This window comes from Lethenteron reissneri, chromosome 46 (genome assembly GCF_015708825.2).
Source record: "Lethenteron reissneri isolate LAM-NWPU_2019-01 chromosome 46, ASM1570882v1, whole genome shotgun sequence".
NCBI lineage: Eukaryota > Metazoa > Chordata > Hyperoartia > Petromyzontiformes > Petromyzontidae > Lethenteron > Lethenteron reissneri.
In genome coordinates, this window is record NC_083824.1 from 2,432,915 (window position 1) to 2,451,220 (window position 18,306).

The window sequence follows — 18,306 nt, forward strand, 5'->3', positions numbered from 1 at the left end:
CGCTCGTTCTGTCGCTCATTCTCTCGCTCACTCTCTCGTTATGTACGCCGCCCTCCTCGCAGTCCGACGGCCTCCGACGGGCAGCTCATAACAGCATGCAGAGCTCCCCGTCATCTGCCACGGAGCACACGGCCTCCTCCATCGCCCACTGCTCCATGAAGGCCCTCTCTCTCACACGCTCCCTCTCTCTCTCTCTCCACTCCCGCTCCTCCCCCCCTCTCTCTTATTCTTGGGGCATGACATCCACGCCTTCTTCTTTTTTTACGATCAGAGGAAACAAGACGATGCTCGGTGTATTCGGCACTTTGCTTCGTTCATCATTTAGTTTTTTTATGTAATGCTTTGCTCTGCTCTCCTTACCCCTTCCTTCTCTATCTCTACCCCCTCTCTCTGTACCCCCTCTCTTCCTACGCCATGTCGCTCTCTCTCTCTCTGCCACCGTGGGGAGTGGTCGCACCTGCTGGTTGCTCCAGCCTTCCCAGGTGTACTGACGGAGGCCTGGGCTCAGCCTTTTGGAACGAGCTCGGCCCCTGTTTGCTAGAGCTGCTGGTGGAGAGCCTGCGGAAAGGAGAGCTCCCATTGAGCTGCAGGAGGGCGGTGATAACGCTGCTGCCCAAAAAGGGAGACCTGCGGCAAATAGAAAACTGGCGGCCTGTGTCCCTCCTATGTACTGACTACAAGATAATCGCCAAAGCAATAGCAAACCGCCTGAAAATGGTTGCAGGTCAAATAGTACAACAAGAACAAACCTACTGCGTCCCTGGCCGCTGCATCTACAACAACATAAGCACGGTAAGGGACGTAATATCCTTGGCAGACATGCAAAACATAAACTCAGGCCTCCTATTCATGGACCAAGAAAAAGCATTCGACAGGGTGAACCATGCATACCTTGAAAAGCTATGATTCTCTCTTGGATTTGGACCAACCTTCATAACACACGTAAAACTCTTATACACCAACATACACAGCATCCTAAAAATCAACCAGCGCCTAAGCCACTCTTTCCCCGCAACAAGAGGAGTCAGACAGGGATACCCCCTTTCAGGACTCCTCTACACACTATCCTTGGAACCACTCCTAAGAAGCCTAAAAAACACCCTGACTGGGTTTGTAATCCCAGGGCCTGATAATGCAAACATCAAACTCTCCACATACGCTGACGACATATGCGTGGTAATCAACAATCAAGAGAACGTCGCTGCTTTACACCAAGCAGTGCTAGTTTATGAAAACGCCACCCGTGCAAAAGTAAACTGGAAAAAGTGCACGGCGCTACGAGTAGGACCACAGAGCACCACAAGACCCGTACCCCTCCCAGGCGGAGTAGCGTGGCAGAACGAAGGAATCCAATATCTTGGAGTCCACTTGGGCAAGCCCCAAATAGTCCAAAAAAACTGGACTAAACTGATCGACAAACTCGAGGCCAAACTGAAAGCGTGGGCACGCCTCCTCCCACACATGTCATTCCGGGGAAGAACGCTCATCGCGAACAACCTGGCTGCCTCTGTCCTCTGGCACAGGACCAAGGCTCTCCACCCTCCGGGATGGCTACTGTCAAAGGCAAACAGGTCGCTCACCTCTTTTGTTTGGGCTGGCAAACATTGGCTAAAACCAGGAGTTCTTCACCTGCCACTGGATGAAGGCGGCCAAGGTTTAACAGTTGTCGTCGCCCGAGTTATGTGCTTCAGACTCCAGGCCGTGAAGAGCCTACTATACGACCGAGAAGAAGCACCATGGAAGTCGCTGGCCCTCGCCCTGCTAAGACACGGGGGGGGGGGGGGGGGACACCTGGGATACGGGAGAGAACTATTCCTTACGGACCGAGCTCTAGTCGACTGCAGAGGGTTGCCACAATATTATCGGAGCCTAGCGGAGGTGTGGCGAAGCCTTAAGTGGGACAGGGCGAGCCCGTACTGCAGCATGAACACCTTCCTGACCGAGCCCCTGTTTTTCAACAACCTTTTCAGGGGAATCAGGGAGGAAAAAACAATGGCTCTGCGATTCACCACAGCCGGGATACGAACGGTAGGCGATCTGGTAAAAAACCATGACGGCCACCTCAAGGGGAGAAACGCGGCCCGACATAAGCAGCACCGCAGGCCTCCGCACCATGTTGGCCGGAGAGAAAATACTACGCGAAACACTCGGCAATACGGACCCTGCAGCTACAACTACACGTGCCCGAAGACACCGGCACCGCCTAACCAACCATCCCCCCCCCCCGCCTTCCCAGAGCTACGCATTGCCTGCATCCAGCCCCCAGGGCGATGCGATGCAGGCATGCTGCTCAAACTCGCGGACTGTGGGAACGTGACTCTCAAAGGCGCCTCCAAAACAGCACTATACGGCTGCTGCGTAAAAACGTTACATCGCCGAGCTCTGGAAAACCTACCGAGCACGAAATGGAGAGACACCTTCCCCCCGCTGACTGACACTACTCCTCAGTGGAAAGAACTATACAAACTCCCCGTGGCAAAACGAAGCGGGGACCTCCAATGGAGGCTGGCTCACTGGGCACTGCCCTCAGCGGTGTGGGTCAAGAAAATCACCCCGGGAGCGTCCGACTCGTGCGCGTTCTGCGGCGAAAGGGATGACCTTGCCCACCAATATATAGAATGCCAGAGACTGACGCCACTATTCAAAACGCTGGGATCCATCTTCAGAAAACTAGGAGTGCCTGTCTTCAAAAGCAGCCTTATATGCGGAGTGCCGTATAGAGCGAACAAGCGCCATAACCTGGCGAATTTTGTGCTCGCTCAGGCAAAAATGTCCATCTACAAAACGAGAAAAAAAAGGTTACAAAGCAACACGACCACGGACGAGGGCTGCTCGGTGGTGGCGATGATGAGGGGCCTGCTGGGAGCGAGGCTCCGACTGGAACACGAATACTAACGCCCAGGTCGGGAGCGAGTATAAAGTGTTCCAGGACAAGTGGGGGGCCGGGCAAGCCCTCTGCACTAGCGAAAGCGGCATACTGACGCTTATGATCTGAACGGTTTGGTCGAAGCGGACGGCAAACGCGTGGTGGGAACTGCACGCGCGTGGCGGAGTAGCCCGTGCAGTTGTTCGGCGGCGGGGCGCGCGTGCGGCTGTGCGGTGCGGCTGGCGGCGCGAGGCGCGTGCCATGCTGTGGCGCACGCAGCGGTCCGGCGATGCGGTGCAAGTCGCGGCCCAGCGCTGTGAGGAGGCAGCGAGCGCCCGGCGGTGCGGCGCGCCTGGTGGTGCGGCGCGCGTGCCGCGCGGCGGCGTGAGTGACAGCCCAACACGCAGGAAGGGCAACGCACGCACAGCGGTGTGACACACCTGGAGACGCGGCGCGCGTGCCGTGCTGCGGTGCGCGTGGCGGACCGATGACGCGGCACGAGCGGCGGCCGACAGCCCGAAAAAGCGACCCGCGCGCGGAGGTGCGGAGCACCGGGTGGTGCGACACACGCGACGCACGCGACCGCGCGGCGCGTGAGGTGGCAAGGCGCGCGCAGAGATGTCGCGCGCGCGCGAGTGACGGGCGTGGCGCACAAGCGACGGGCGTGGCGCGCGAGCGGCGGTGTGGCGCGTGCGAGCGAGTGGCACGCGCGCGTATGAGTAAGTGGCGCATGTGCCATGACTCCTTGTGTTTTTTTTGTGTCCTTGTGTCCTTGGTGGTTTCTGTTTGACCCGCTGTAATGAGCATCATGGTCTTCGGCCATGGACAACTTTGAATGCAAAAAGTGGCTGCGGCACAATTGCTGCCGCAGCAATAAAACCGTTTTAAAAGTCAAAAGTCTCTCTCGCTCACTCTCTCGCTCTCTCGCTCTCCCTCTCGCTCTTTTTTTTACTACGACAAGTGCTGCATCTGCACGCAGCCCTTCTCGCAGTCCAACGGCCTCCGACGGGTAGCTTATATCTGCATGCAGAGCTCTCCGTCTTCTGCCACCGAGCAACACGGCCTCCTCCAGCGCCCACTGCTCCATGAAGGCCGACACGACGTGGGTCAGCTGCGCATGCCGGAACTCCAGCCACACCCTGGCACCGAGCAGAGCGCAGAAGATGCCCAGGCTGCTGGCCGGACGTTTTCCCTCCATGACCATCTTCCTCGCCCTGTGTATGGCGAGCTTGGCATAGCCGACGAGCACGTTGACCAGCCCCTGAAGATGTTGGGATCCATCGCCCTTCGGGTGTCCAAAGATGAGGACCGTCGGGGAGAAGTGGAGGCTGAACCTTAGGAGGATGTTTCTAAGGACCTTGAACAGCGAGTCCAGACTCTTGCACTCCACGTATTGGTGCACCACCATCTCCACTTTACCGCAGAAGCGGCACTCTGGGGACGTGTCAGTGAAGCGCGCCAGGGAGGACGTTGGTGGTGACAGTGCCGTGGGCGATGCTCCAGCTGAGGTCGCCGATGCGGTTGTACGTCGGGCTGGAGTAGAGTTGCCTCCAGAGAGGCCTCTCCGGAAAGATGTATAGGGCAGGGCTTTCCTCTAGCCATGGTCCTTGTGGCTCCTCAGGGTGTCCTGTTGGTGAAACTGGACCATGTAGGAGTAGATCACCTTCCTCTTGACGTTTGCGAAGGCCACCTCCTGGTAGGTCTTCCAGCCGGCACAGGTCGTGATCTGCCTTCATTTGTCGGCAGTGGCGACGCAGTCGCACGACGGAGAGCTCCGGCTGGAGAGGGACCGAGAGGGGCCTTGTCATCCGTGATGCTGATGGGGGGCGTTCTCCCCGCTGCCGTTGAGAAGGCCCCTTTGGCTTCGGCTAGGATCCGGGCAGCCACCCGGAGCGACTGCAGCCCGTCTTTGCGGCCATCTCAGCCAGTCTGAGCCACCGGCCCCATGTTCCAGGCTCCACCAGATCTCCCATCCTGGTGAGATGCGCGTTGGCGAGGCGCCTCTCCATGCCGGGGGTGGTGGTGGTGGATGGCAGCTTTGTCTGCGGGTTCCTGAGGATCGGTTCAAAGACCAAATCCTCGGCCGATCGCGGCTGGTTCAGCCTCCTGAAGGCGAGGGAACTCCATGCTTGCAGGACGCTCCAGTAGAAAGGTGGCAGCTGTCCCAGTGGGAGGCCCTGCAGGTCCATGTAGAATAGTTGTTTGGAGCACTGCAGACCCCCCCAGCTGTTTCAGGAGGAAGGAGGCCATGACGCTCCAGTCCGGTGCAGGGGTGGTGTTCTCCACCTTTCTCCTTCACTCTCCACCTCTCTCCTTCACTCTCCATCTCCTTCACTCTCCACCTCTCTCCTTCACTCTCCACCGCTCTCCTTCACTCTTCACCTCTCTCCTTCACTCGCCATCTCTCCTGCACCACACATACATCTCTAATCCCCGTTCTCTCACTCCCGCTCCATTTTTCTTCTCCCCCCTCCCCTGTGCCCTGCATCTCCCTCCCTCTCCCAGAACACGCGCCCCCCCCCTCCGCACCTCTACTCTCGCCCGTCCCAACACCCCCCCCCCCCTGCCCCAACCTACCGGGTTCATTCAAACGTCCTGCGGTGCTCGCAAGAGGAGAGGCCACGCGCGGCAGTGCTCAGAGCCGGCGAGTTGTGCAGGCAGGGCTACCTGCACTGGGGCCCGCGGGCCGGAGGGTTCAGGCGCCGATGTACGAAGTGGGGCCTGGCGGGAGGGAGGGCGAAATTGGACTGGGGGCGCCGTTTAATTCCCGACACAGGGGCCGACCGCGCCAACCACACTGTGCCACTGACCTACGCGTTGTGCGCGTGGGACGCATGTGACGCACTGTGTAGTGTGTGCGTGTGTGGTGATGCGTGTGCAGTGTGTGCATGTGTGATGCGTGTGTAGTGTGTGCGTGATGCAGGCTTCCCAAACTCGAGTCCTCAGGGCTCACAACCACCACCACGCAACTAAAGAGTTTGCCTTTAGACTAAACAGTTTGCCTTTAGAGCAGGGGTGGAGAACTTTCGGCCCGTGGGCCGTATGAGGCCCGCAAAATCATTTGGTGTGGCCTGCCAAGGCAACCGCAGGCGGGACTCGAAATCCAATAAATCTCGGAGCAAACCTGGAAAAGCAGTTGCGAGTAGCAACATCATCAATACCAGCTTTCATCACACGCCTCACCAACGAGAAGCAGTTCCAGCCATCACATTAGGGGTGAGTTAATGAAATGTTTGACCAAATATAACAGGCAAATTTTTAAGTTGATAATTTAGTATGGCCCGCGAATGATGTTATAAATATCCAAATGGCCCTTGGCAGAAAAAAGATTCTCCACCTCTGCTTTAGAGGCTAACCCCGCTTTTCCTGATTACGACCGCTTGTGTTGCGATCAAAACGTCGTGGTTTTTGTGTGCTTTTTATCACTGAAAGAACCAGAATAAGTCTACCAGTACACTCACTTTTATTATTTTATTATTATTTCTATCTACGTGACTTTACCGAAAGAACCGAAGAATATATTCTTATTATTTGGCCAGCAGAGGGCAGTAGGTACAAGCAGAGTTTAACACGTAGGAGGCTTTCGCGACCAATATCATCCATAAAAAGGTTGTTTTGGGGATAGATCGCGCAAATATATAAATGTGTCGTTAAACCCGCCACCACCCGACACAGGCAAGCTAGTAAGGGTGTTACGTAAACAGAAAATGCCAATTTTTCACTAGTACAGCACACCAGTGTGTTGGAGAGCCCAGCCAGAACATTTACAATCCGAGTACGATGTTTCGCCAGTAATTACAACTAGCTTCATCAGGCGACAGCCAGATTTGTGGAGTCCACCTGTTTCGTTCCTTAAATAGAGGCGTTGATGTGATGACGACACTTGTGCGCCCTTCTTGCGCAAGAAGTGACAACCCTTACTGATTGGCTGTGTCGGCTTGTGGCGGTTTTACCGACACATTTATGTATTTACGCGATCTAACCCAAAAAAAACTTCGATCATCGAGGTACAGCAAAGTTCACGCGCTGTTCAGTGCATGAGGGCGAGGTGCTGAACGCGTTTGAGGGGACTTGCAGCTGCTCACTTTTACACATTTCCCATTCTTGCGCTGCAACGTCCACGCCCCCCCCCCCCCAATCCGCCAACCCACACGGCCCTCATCCAGCAGTGGATTGGCAAAGAGGCTGTACTGTACTGTGCCGAGTTTCTGTTGCTTTGTGTAATCTCGATTGAGTCATTTTTCACGTCAACACTAGTTGGCCTGAAAATATCTCGGCACGGTGGGTAGGAGATGTTAACTACCTCGCCTGGTACGCAGGAAGACGTTAGTTTGATCCCGACACTCACGACGCCTGTATATTTTCTGGCCAGGTCGCTTTTGAAAAAGAAGCTATAGTATAGCTCAGTGGGCCTTACTTATTAAATGAAAAAATATTTTTGTTTATTTTTTTCTCCGAATCATCCAGTTTTTCACTCAAGATTTAGAAACGTGCGTTTAGAGTATTTGGCTGCTATAAATTTCCACGTCATAAGCCATTTCTTTGAGCTATCATTTGTGGGCCTTACCTGGTAAAACACAAAATATAAAATAATGCAATAAATATGAAAATTATGTGCTCATGTTAGCTGTAGGCAATTGGAGTGAACAGAACAAACAAGACACACAAAAATACAAATGAGGCAGTACAAATTACACGGTAAAGAATTGATTCTTGCATCGAATCGTCACCCTGCCTTCATCGAGGGAATTAGTCGTTCAGCTGGGTCCAACAACTGTGACGATCAGTTGCACACAACCAAGTTGCACCCAACTGAATTGCACAAACACGTGGACCTCTGTAACCCGTTGTTGCTGCCAGCGGAAACGACAGTCAACTCTCTCTCGCATTCGACCTGCTCAGCCAATCGGAGCTGCCACGTATCATCATCGTCGTCATCATCGTCGTCGTCACGTGACACATTTTTGTGAACTATGAACGGTCGTCACGATCACGAATTACAACCGCTGTACTACTTTCGTTGTCGCACCTAGACGTGGACACAGTGGTGGCAAGCGGGCGGATGGGTGATCTTCACGCTATTGGGAGGGCGACCTGGCCCAGGTGCGGATCCGGCGCCATGCTCAGTCATCACCCGTTTAACGAACCCGCCGTACTCGGCAGACGTGGCCAAGCGTTAGTGCGGTTGCACTTTATTCTGCAGAGGTTGTCGCACTTTGTATTCCTCCAGCCGCCCCGATTATAACTGCGAGTGGGTGTAACAGCCGCGGCAAAGAGTATGCGCCGTCTGATTCACTCACAGTGGATGTTAAAGATCCAGTGACGTCAAACGGCGTGAGGGTCAAAGTAGAAAAATTGGCACATTACACCGCAAATTTCCAAACTTGCCAAAATCGAAATTTACACCACAAATTACTCAATTAGGATTACACACACAGCATCAGCAATAATCGCTGCCTGGTACTAGCAGCCAAATGCATCACGGTCATGCTTGCAGATGAGACTCAATCCTGGTCCCTTGAGTTTTCACCTGGTCACAGCAAAAAAATAAACTTGCAAACTAAGCTACAAACTCACATGGGGAAATCTTCATCCTGCCACTCCTCCTTGAACTCGGCTCCCTCCAGCAGCATCACCGTCCCCGCTTCTCTGCGCACCGCAGCCAACACAGACGGCGGATTTCACACGCTCATTGCTCCGTCAATCAACCCACCGCGCTGGACGAAGATCGTTCACTCCCCCCCCCCCCACGCCGTATCAGTCAGGGGGGGGGGGGGTTGTTTGTCGATACTTCATCACGCTGGTTTGGCAAAGGGGGGTGGGGGGGGAATGGGATGTGCCCCAGGACCTGCTGCACTCTCGCCAACTGATGTCAGCCACGCAAGAATGGAACGGGGGTCTTCGGGTCGTAATTTTGACCCTCCTCCTCATAGATAACTAACACCCTAAAGGTCTTACGGTTGCATTTGTTTAAATTATTTTCCTTGCCGCTGGTCCATATTTCTCAACAGCGTTGCAATACGCACCGATTGAAAACTGTCCTCTCATGGATCGCATTCGTTTCATTATCCAAACAACTCCTGGCGGCTTGCTCCGGGCTGCTCACATTCTCCTCTCTGCTTCCTCATTTTAATCCCGATCCACCTTGAACGATCTAGCCCGGGCATCCACGATCGCACTGTGTTCCCGACGAGCACGCGTCTTTTAGCCTACACACTTCACTCGGCGGTGCACGATCTGCCTGCAGTAACCGGGACGCGGCTGGACAAAAACAGTAAACAATCTTGAGTAGATGAGTAGAATTAGGGGGAGGCGAGAGCCCATATCACCCATGCAAAATGAGACCGCATCTTGGTCTCTTGAGTTCGCCCCTGGGTAACCGACATCAACGTTCCTTGAGCTGACTGCACGACAGCCACAAGCAGACCGTATCGCCACTCCCTCTGTTTATCGTTTGTTTTAAAGTGTCGTTAACGTCCGGTGCGTCCTGCCTTCCCCCAGAGTTTTGTATGGGGGTGCCCCCCCCGGTGCCCCCCCCCCGGTGCCCCCCCCGGCGCCCCCCCCCCCCCCCAGGTGCCCCCCCCGGTGCCCCCCCCAGCTTTAATAAAAGTGAGACAGATTTGCTGCCCATCCTCATCGTTCACCGATCATCCGCTGAGATCGGTCTCACCCTCTCCTGTAAACATCCTTCGTGGCGACGCACCCCCGACCTCTTCTTTCAAACAGTCGAACTTAAAAAGGTCCATCTCACAATCTGGAAGATACGCTCATTGTTGTTGTTCTTGTTGTTGTTATTTTGCCGCGTGGCATTAAACAGGAGTGCCCGGAGACAACCTGCCCCCCCCCCTCCCCGTGAGTAGGAAGACGCGAGCAGAGCGGCGGCCTCACCTCCGATCCCACGTCTCCTCGCCCGACGCGTCGCCCTGGCTCGGCGCGTCACTCCCGGCGGCAGCATCGCGGCTCGACCGCTCCTGCCCGCCACGGGGGCCCCCACCGCCCACATCGTCTCCGGCCCACGCGGTCGCGGCGCTGTCCCCGGCTGCCGTGATCCCAGTTGTGATTCCATCCGTGATCTCATCCATGATCCCAGTCGCAATTCCATCCGTGATCCCGTCTGTGATCCCGTCCACGACGCCATCCACGGTCCGATCTGCGATCCCACCGGTGATCCCATCCGTGATCTCACCAGAAATTCTATCCGCGATTCCGTCCGCGATTCCGTCCGTGCCGCACGTCAGGTAGAGGTATCTCAGGAGGTCGCCTTTATCATCCTTGAGTTGGCGGCCCGTGGCGGTACGGTCTACCGCCTCCTCCTCCTCCTGTAGATGTTAAGTCCACCTCCTCAGACTGTTTGAGGTCCTCATCCTCCTCCTCCCTCTCATCATCATCATCATCTCCTTCATTAGTCGGCATCACCACCAGTCGTCGTCATCACCGTGGCTGTTCCTCCACGCAGGACTCCACTCGCGTCGCTCCGGAGCGGCTGCCGCGTGGCCGATAACTCCGCCACGATCGCTCATCCCGACATCGTCCACGCAACTCCCGTCCTCCTCCTGAGCCTCACCCCTCGTCGGGGCTTTCTCCTCCTCGCCGGCCGTCGCGAGGGAGCGCTCGCCTCGTCGTCCTCGGGCGCTCGACCCGCGGTTCGATCCATCGAGGCCTTGGGTCTCAGGATGGCGGTGGAGCCGGGCCGGCTCGGTGTCCGTGGTGCCGCCGGCGCCACCGTCGCCGCGTCTGTGGAGTCCGGCCTGGAGGCTCCTCCTGCCTTCTTCCTCTGCGAGCTCCATACGGACCTCCCCTCCAGGGCTACGCTATGGTCACAAAAAGAGGAGGTCTATTAAATTTACAGAAATCGCTCCGGTGTTGCAGATCCAGTGGCGGAATGAACCTGCACCCCAAGCGGCGTGCCAGTTCACATCCACAATAATACAAAGTCTCGCGCGCGCTTGCCGACAATAATTTCCAAGCCGGTTAATGTTGATATTTTAAAAATTCTCTGTTCAAAAATAGTTATGGCCAGGTCCAGCATCCGATGCGATAACAACACGATGGTGACGATCAGAGTCGCAACGCCGGTCTATAACGTGGACTTGACACTTGCGAGCTTATCAGAACGCAGCTTTCGAACCACAAAGTTAATGCGTGCGTGACTCGATCAGCAGCGGCACAGGGGGAGTGTGACCGGATACCTGAGTGCGTGTGGCTGTGTGTCCAAGTGTGTGTGTCCGTGTGTCCAAGTGTGTGTGGCCGTGTGTCCGAGTACGTGTGGCAGTGCATGTGTCCGAGTGTGTGTGGCCGTGTGTCCGAGTGCGTGTGGCAGTGCGTGTGGCCGTGTGTCCGAGTGCGTGTGGCGCAGCTCGGGAAGTGGGCGCTCCCGTATCTCGCTTGGCCGCGCTTCCCGTGCGCAGCAGCGGTGGCTGCGAGCGGCGTGGCGTGGCGTGTCGCATGATTCAGCAGAGTGGATTGTGCTTCCTGCCAGTCGGCTGGAGCACGAGTACACACACACACGGGTACACACACACGGGTACACACACACACACGGGTACACACACACGGGTACACACACACGGGTACACACACACACGGGTACACACACACACGGGTACACACACACGGGTACACACACACGGGCACACAACAACACAACAACCACCATTTGCCACTAAGTGGCGGTGACGTCACCCCGACGCTTGTGCCAGGCTATGTGCATGTTGAGGCCACGTGAAGTGTCGAACACCCGCTGGCAGGAGGTCACGGGGCAGACCCAGGTGACACGCGTCCACTAGCCGAGATGACTGGCTGATGCACCACCTGTGCCCCCTACTGTGCCAACTTGCTGTGCTGTAGTCACCTGGCGCTCCGCTCGTTGTTGTGAGTATCGCTCCTCTACCCTCCGTTGTTGTTGGAGGGCGACTGCCTCCAACTGCCCAGTAGCGTCCTTCACGAGCCTCCTCCACAGAGGCCGATCTTGACACCGCTGGTACCAGTCATCGGCAAGTCCACTCAGCTCCACATCTTCCTGTACCACATCACTCCATCTCTTCTCTAGCCCATGCTGTGCCCGTTTAGCCCCCTCTATCCGGCTGAACAAAGCTATTTAGGCATGCGGTGGCTGGGCATGCGGGCTACATGACCCAGCCAACGCAGCCTTGCCTGCCAGAGGAGCTCACCAATGGGACTTTGTCCAGATCTTTCAGGATTTGTGAGCTCCTCACACAATCCAGCCTGGTTAAACCCAGGATGGATCGTAGGCAGGCCAGCCTAAATGTTTCTAACTGGCGAAGATGTTCGATTAGGGGGGTGCACGTTTCACAAGCGTAGAGAAGGGAGGGAATGGCCGTGGCCGAGAAGACCTGAAGCTTCGTGTGGAGCGACAGACCAGCTAGCTTCCACACAGCGTTACGCAACCGATGAGAAGATAATGCCGCTCGACTGATTTGGAGTGAGACCTCTGCTGTTAAACCGGAGCCGGTCATGAGCATACTGCCCAGCTATGGGAAACTCTCCACTCTCTCCACAACTGCCCTATCACCAATTGGGAGTTGTGGGGGTGGAGTGTCCGATGATACAAAATACCCAGGCAGGTGCTTAGTTTTGGTGGGGCTGATGGTAAGGTCCCACCTCTTAGTGGCAATCGCCAGGTTCAGCAGCAGTGCCCCCAACTCCTTACCAGATCATCGGCATACGTAACATGGTTGACCAATAGGGAGCTATCCCTTGACCGCACCTGGGCATCAATCAGCCTCCCATTGTATCTGTACCAGATGGAAATTCCTCTGGCACAGCCATCAAAGGATTCACGAACTACGTGGTCAAAATAAATGTTAAATAATGTGGGAGCCAGAGGACAGCCCTGTCGCACCCCAAGATTTTACAGGGAAAGGCTCTGACTCCCAGCCACGTAATTCTACCCGGGCCCGCTCACCATCATGAAGGTCCTTAATGATCGTGAGCAGAGAGTCAGGGACTCCGAAAGCACGAAGAACAACCCAGAGCCCAGGCCTACTGATGGCCTTGACTAGGTCAATAAAGCAGAGATGTAGGTCTTGTTGGAATTCCCTACATCTCTGCTGTAGCAGACGGACAAAAAATATGGCTTCTGTGCAGGACCGCCCTTTCCTGAAACTGTATTGGGGCTCCGCAAGCCTCTCCTCAGCATGCCTGGAAAGGCGATGTTAAATAATCCTTGCCAGGACCTTTCCCGGCACACTGAGGAGTGAGATGTCCCTGTAGTTGTCACAGTCTGAGCAGTCCCCCTTCTTAAAAGGGGGACCACCAGGACATCCTTCCAATCCTGTGGAACCCGTCCAGTAGTCAAGACTGTTGTTATGATGTCATATAGGGCATTCTGTGCACAATTGCCACCCTCCCTCAGCATTCCGCTTGGGAGATCATCTCTGACCAGTGCCTTTCCTGATCTCAGACTCTTGATCACCTTCAGTACTTCCTCAAAAGATGGCACCTCAGCCAGCCACTCACAGGGGGTAACTTCTTCCAATGTTTGAGGCACCGCAGCCTCAGCAGGGTCATCCCCACTTTGTTCCACGATGTTTTCCCGGCTGAGGGATTTCCCCTCCCCCAGGACCTCACAGAAATGCTCAGAAAATCTGCAAACCTGTTCCTGGGGTCCGAGATTGGATTAACGTTATTTCCCCTAATGATGGTAATAGGTGTGGCACTGCAAGTTACTTTTTGATGGAGTTACAGTATAGAGTGATTTGTGATCGTGGGTCATTGAGGCAGACTCCATCTCCTCAGCAACCTGCAACCACCACCCATCCTTGCAGCGCCTCATGGCTTTCCGAACCTCCGAGCGAAGGCTGCGGTAAGCCTCCTCATTCTCTGATGTAGGATGCTGTAGACGATGAGAGTGGACCTGTCGCTTTTTCTCAGCCAGCCTGAACACCTCCTCTGTCAGCCAGGGTCTCTGGGGAGGTCTGGACCGTGTACCCAAAGCAGCCATTGCAGCTGCATTTCCCCTCGACATCAGGAGGAATGGAGGATGATGCCAACCCCAGCCGCATGCTATGATGAAATTCTTGCTTGCAACTTTCATCATCTAGCTGAGACCAGGCCACTATGGATTTGAATGGGGTCCTGTGTGTACACCCACCACCGGAGTGGAAGAATGGCAGGCACATCTTACAGATCACAAGTCGATGGTCAGTGGGCAGATCAGCTCCACGGTAGGTCCTGGTGTCAAGGACATGGAACCACATTCGCGGTTCCGTCACTATGTAGTCCAGCAGATGTTCTTGCTTGGAGCCAGCATGCATCCTTGATGTTGTGTGGATGCGCCTATGCTGGAACAGCGTGTTAGTAATTACAAGCCCATGGGCTGCAGAAAAATCTAGCAGCCTCCTACCGTTGTTATTGAGCTGATCTGGCCCATGCCTTCCAATCACTCCAGACCAGGTGCCAGCATCATGACCAACTCGGGCATTGAAGTCGCCCAACAAGATGACTCTATCCTGAGGGGCCACTTTAGCTAACACCTGTGACAGGAGGTCATAGAAGGCATCTGACTCATCGGCCTTGCCTGCATCCCTCCATGTATGTTCGTCTTCGGTGGGGGCATGAGTAACCACGACCACCACTCCTCACCTCTGGTTGATGGGAAGGCGAGCCCAAAGTAGCCTGGGGCTTACAGCTTCCCATACCTCACCGCCACGCTCCCACGACCCCTTCATTATTTTGTTCAGAAGAAGAGCCACTCCCTGTTGTTTGGCAGTCTCCTGCCCCGAGTAGAGGCCTGTCCACCCTTCATAGTGGCAGGAGCCAGAGCCGGTCCACCGGACCTCCTGAATACCACAGAGATCCAGGCGGTACCGGTCCAGCTCCCGACAGCGGAGTGGCAGCCTCTCCTCCGTGGCCACCCGCAGTGGTTTTTGGTTGTTTGTGGAGGAGCCCCGAGGGTAAAGATTCAGTCTCCTGGCTCCACCAAATGGAGTTTGGCCAGGAAACATCATAGACGCTTGTCCCACACACACACACGGGTACACATGTGAAGTATTGGAAATGACGGCAGGAACTCCTTGACGGGTAACACACTTTTTATTAAATCTTGACGTGTCACGGTACAACGTGTGGTCTCTATTCTTCTGACTATACACTTCACTTAACTCGTGTAGACTCTATGCCTCTGGTTACACACACTTCACTTGACTCGTGTAGACCCTATGCCTCTGGCTACACACACTTCACTTGACTCGTGTAGACCCTATGCCTCTGGCTACACACACTCCACTTGACTCGTGTAGACCCTATGCCTCTGGCTACACACACTTCACTTGACTCGTGTAGACCCTATGCCTCTGGCTACACACACTGCATTCCGCCTCTGGGTTACACAGAGTCCCGGTCCCTTTAGGACAGCGGGACTAGGTACCGCAGGGCCCTATCTCTCTTCCTCCCCGTCTTCAGTCTTCGCTGGTTACACTCTCCCCTTACGCCTGTGTGCATCCCCTTATATAGCCCCCGCTCACGGGAGACGGAGCGGATGCGGACCTCGACGTGAGCATCGCTCCTTAGTTAACCAATGACGACGCGCTGTCTCTACGATCCGTTTTCCCCAGCGCGTGTTACCACTACCCAACCAATCACACCGCGCTGCCACCCGATCACTCCCTCTCAAGCGCGTCACCGGCACACAGCCAATCAGCACCACATAACCCACGACCCCGCGCTGATCCCTGATCCTTCACCGTCAGCGCGCGTCACCACCCACACAGCCAATCACTACGCGCTGGCACACGATCCCTACCCCAGCGCGTATCACCACTACATCACCCCCTCCCACATAGCTCGCAGCCGGCCCGGCTGCTAACCAACAACACAACCCAACGTCAACACAATAAAAAACCCACCCCCCAGTGTGCCCCGTAACGCAACAACAACAACACAACAGCAACACTTAAATAAGAAGCAATGTACAGCCCGACGAACAACACAATAAAAGCGAACTCCAGAAAACGAACGCGCCAAGTGTCTCTGTGACTAAACGCAGTGACGAGGCGCTCCGGCTGCCTCGACTCCTCACGTGGTAGGTCATAAAAAGTAGCGCGACCTAGCGCGAGTCCGTCTGGCCGGTCCGTCGTATGGGACGGGACGCTGACGACCGTCCGGTGGCTCCGACAGCTCTAGACGGCGCGGATCGGGCCTGGAAGGACCGGCCCCGCCGCGAAGATCCGGCCGCCGGTGGTCGGCAGCTGTCAGTTCCAAGACACCTGGGAGCGGATCAGGCGGAGACATGTGAGGATCAGGCAAAGACATTTCCCCCTTTGGGTCGTCGGTCACGTCACATGCTCGGCCCTCACGACACAAGGGGAGGCCATATGGAGGCGAGAACGATTTCAGTCGGGAGGGGTGGACGTACCAACGCCGCTTTCCCCATTTTATCTGAACGCACTGGGGGCGTGCAACCCGCACGACCTCCACGGGTCCCCGCCATGGCTTCAACAATTTAGGCGACGTAGCCAAAGGTGCCTGAGGGCAATGCAGCCAGGCCCTGTCACCTGGTTCCCAGTTGTGCACGGACACCTTCCGTGCACGCAACCGCTCGTTTGCAATTTGGCGAGCCCGCGAATTAAGCCGTGCGGCCTCCCTTGCCTCTGTCAGCTTATGAATATTAAATTTAATATGCTCTGCCAATTTTGAATTAGTTCGTGGTGCGGACAGGCCCAGCTGCGTTTCCATGGGCGGGTCGGCTTCCCGACCGTACATCAGATAGAATGGGGAAAATCCCGTTGCTGCATGGCGGGCCATTCTATACGCGGCGAGGACTCCCGGGACCTGCAGGTCCCAATCAACATGTGCCTCACACACCTGCTGGCACAGCATAGAAGTCAAAGTCCTGTGGAGTCTTTCCACCATCCCGTCCGTCTGCGGGTGGTACGGGGAGGTACGCACCTTCTTAGTACCCAACAGGTCGCAAACCTCTTGCAGCAATTTACTTGAAAAATTTTTCCCTTGGTCGGTCAGCAAGCGTTCGGGAGCCCCCTTGTCCAGGACGTAGCCCTGGACAAAGGCGTCCGTCACAGCCGCCGCCGACTGGTTGGCAAGTGGCCACGCCATAGGCCACCGGGTAAAATATTCGACCCCCACCAACAGGTACTTATTACCCCTAGGCGTGACTGGAAAAGGTCCCAGAATATCGAGCGCAACGAGCTCGTTAGTGCGCGAGACCTGAATAGATTGCAGCGGTGAATTAGCTGCCACGGGCGGTGGTTTCCGTCTGGCGCACTCAACACATCCCTTCAGAATATTCACCACGTCACTCCCCATCCCCGGCCAATAATAGTCACGCTGAAGCAGGGCAAGCGTTTTGTTTACTCCCAAATGCAAGAGGCGTTCGTGTGCGGCCAAGACAACTTTCCCCCTCACAGCGGAAGGCACCACAAGCGCGTGCCGCCGGGACAAACTGTCCCATCTCATTAACAGGCCTTGCTTAAGTACGTAGGAGCCAGTCCGCTCCTGGTCCTCTTCGGAACCCCCCACCCTGCGGCGCAATGCTAGCAGGGAGCTGTCCGCCATTTGGAGACGGCCCCACTCAATCAGCGACAGTGAGAGCAGCGAGTCCTGACCCCCTGGGGTAGCGGGAACATCCCCAATTGGTGCGCCCGCGGTCGCAACCAATGCCCCCATACCTTCTGTAACTGGCGGTTTACAGCGCGCCGATCCCGATAAGCACGCACATTTGTGACAAGGCAACAATCGCGACAGTGCATCGGCATTTGTGTGTCGCAACCCCTTACGGTATGTAGTCGTGAACTGATAGTCCTGGAGGACTTCCAACCACCGTGACAATTGGCCCGAGGGTTGGGCGACCCTCAATGAATACTGGAGCGCCGCGTGGTCCGTCCGGACCGTAAAGTGACGACCATAGAGATACGGTCTGAATCGTTGTACAAAAAAAACAATGGCAAGCAGCTCGCGACGGGTGATGCAGTAGCGTTGCTCCGCCGGCGACAACACCCTGCTACCATAGGCGACCACCCTTTCGACTCCCCCAACGACTTGGGATAGCACCCCCCCAATGCCCGTGTTGCTAGCATCCGTGTCTAGCAAGAAGGGACTCGCAAAGTCAGGATAGCGCAAGGGTGGGGCACCCACCAAGGCGTCCCGGAGGGAGCAGAATGCGGCCTCCTCCTCCGGTCCCCATCGGAACTTCACTCCTTTCGCCGTTAGAGCGTGCAAGGGTTTTGCAATGGTGGCAAAGTGCTCAACGAATCGGCGGTAATAAGAAGCAAAACCGATGAAACTGCGCACGTCCGAAACTGACGTGGGCGTCGGCCATGAACTGACACAGTCCGTCTTCGCGGGATCGGTAGAAATCCCCGAAGAGTCGACAATGTGACCCAATTATCTAACGGACTTACGAAGAAGGTGGCATTTGGCCGGTTTAAACTTTAATTTAGCCGATCGCATTCGCAAGAACACCC

The 18,306-nt window shown here is 55.7% G+C and overlaps 1 protein-coding gene across 6 annotated transcripts in view; it reads right to left on the reverse strand.

Annotated features, from left to right (window-relative positions):
- The window catches only part of LOC133354293 (protein prune homolog 2-like), a 53,168-nt gene that overhangs the window by 23,450 nt on the left and 11,412 nt on the right, over positions 1–18,306 (reverse strand). For 5 of the 6 annotated variants that reach the window (XM_061571036.1, XM_061571038.1, XM_061571033.1 and 2 more), the window contains exons 2-3: positions 9,755–10,677; positions 8,444–8,515 (exon numbers count right to left, since the gene is read on the reverse strand). In XM_061571036.1, the coding sequence (XP_061427020.1) occupies positions 8,444–8,515; positions 9,755–9,948 (266 nt within the window). In that variant the 5' untranslated portion in view covers positions 9,949–10,677. Of the gene's footprint in view, positions 1–8,443; positions 8,516–9,754; positions 10,678–11,055; positions 11,143–18,306 lie in introns of those variants that run through there. The other variant, XM_061571034.1, reaches the window with a different exon arrangement.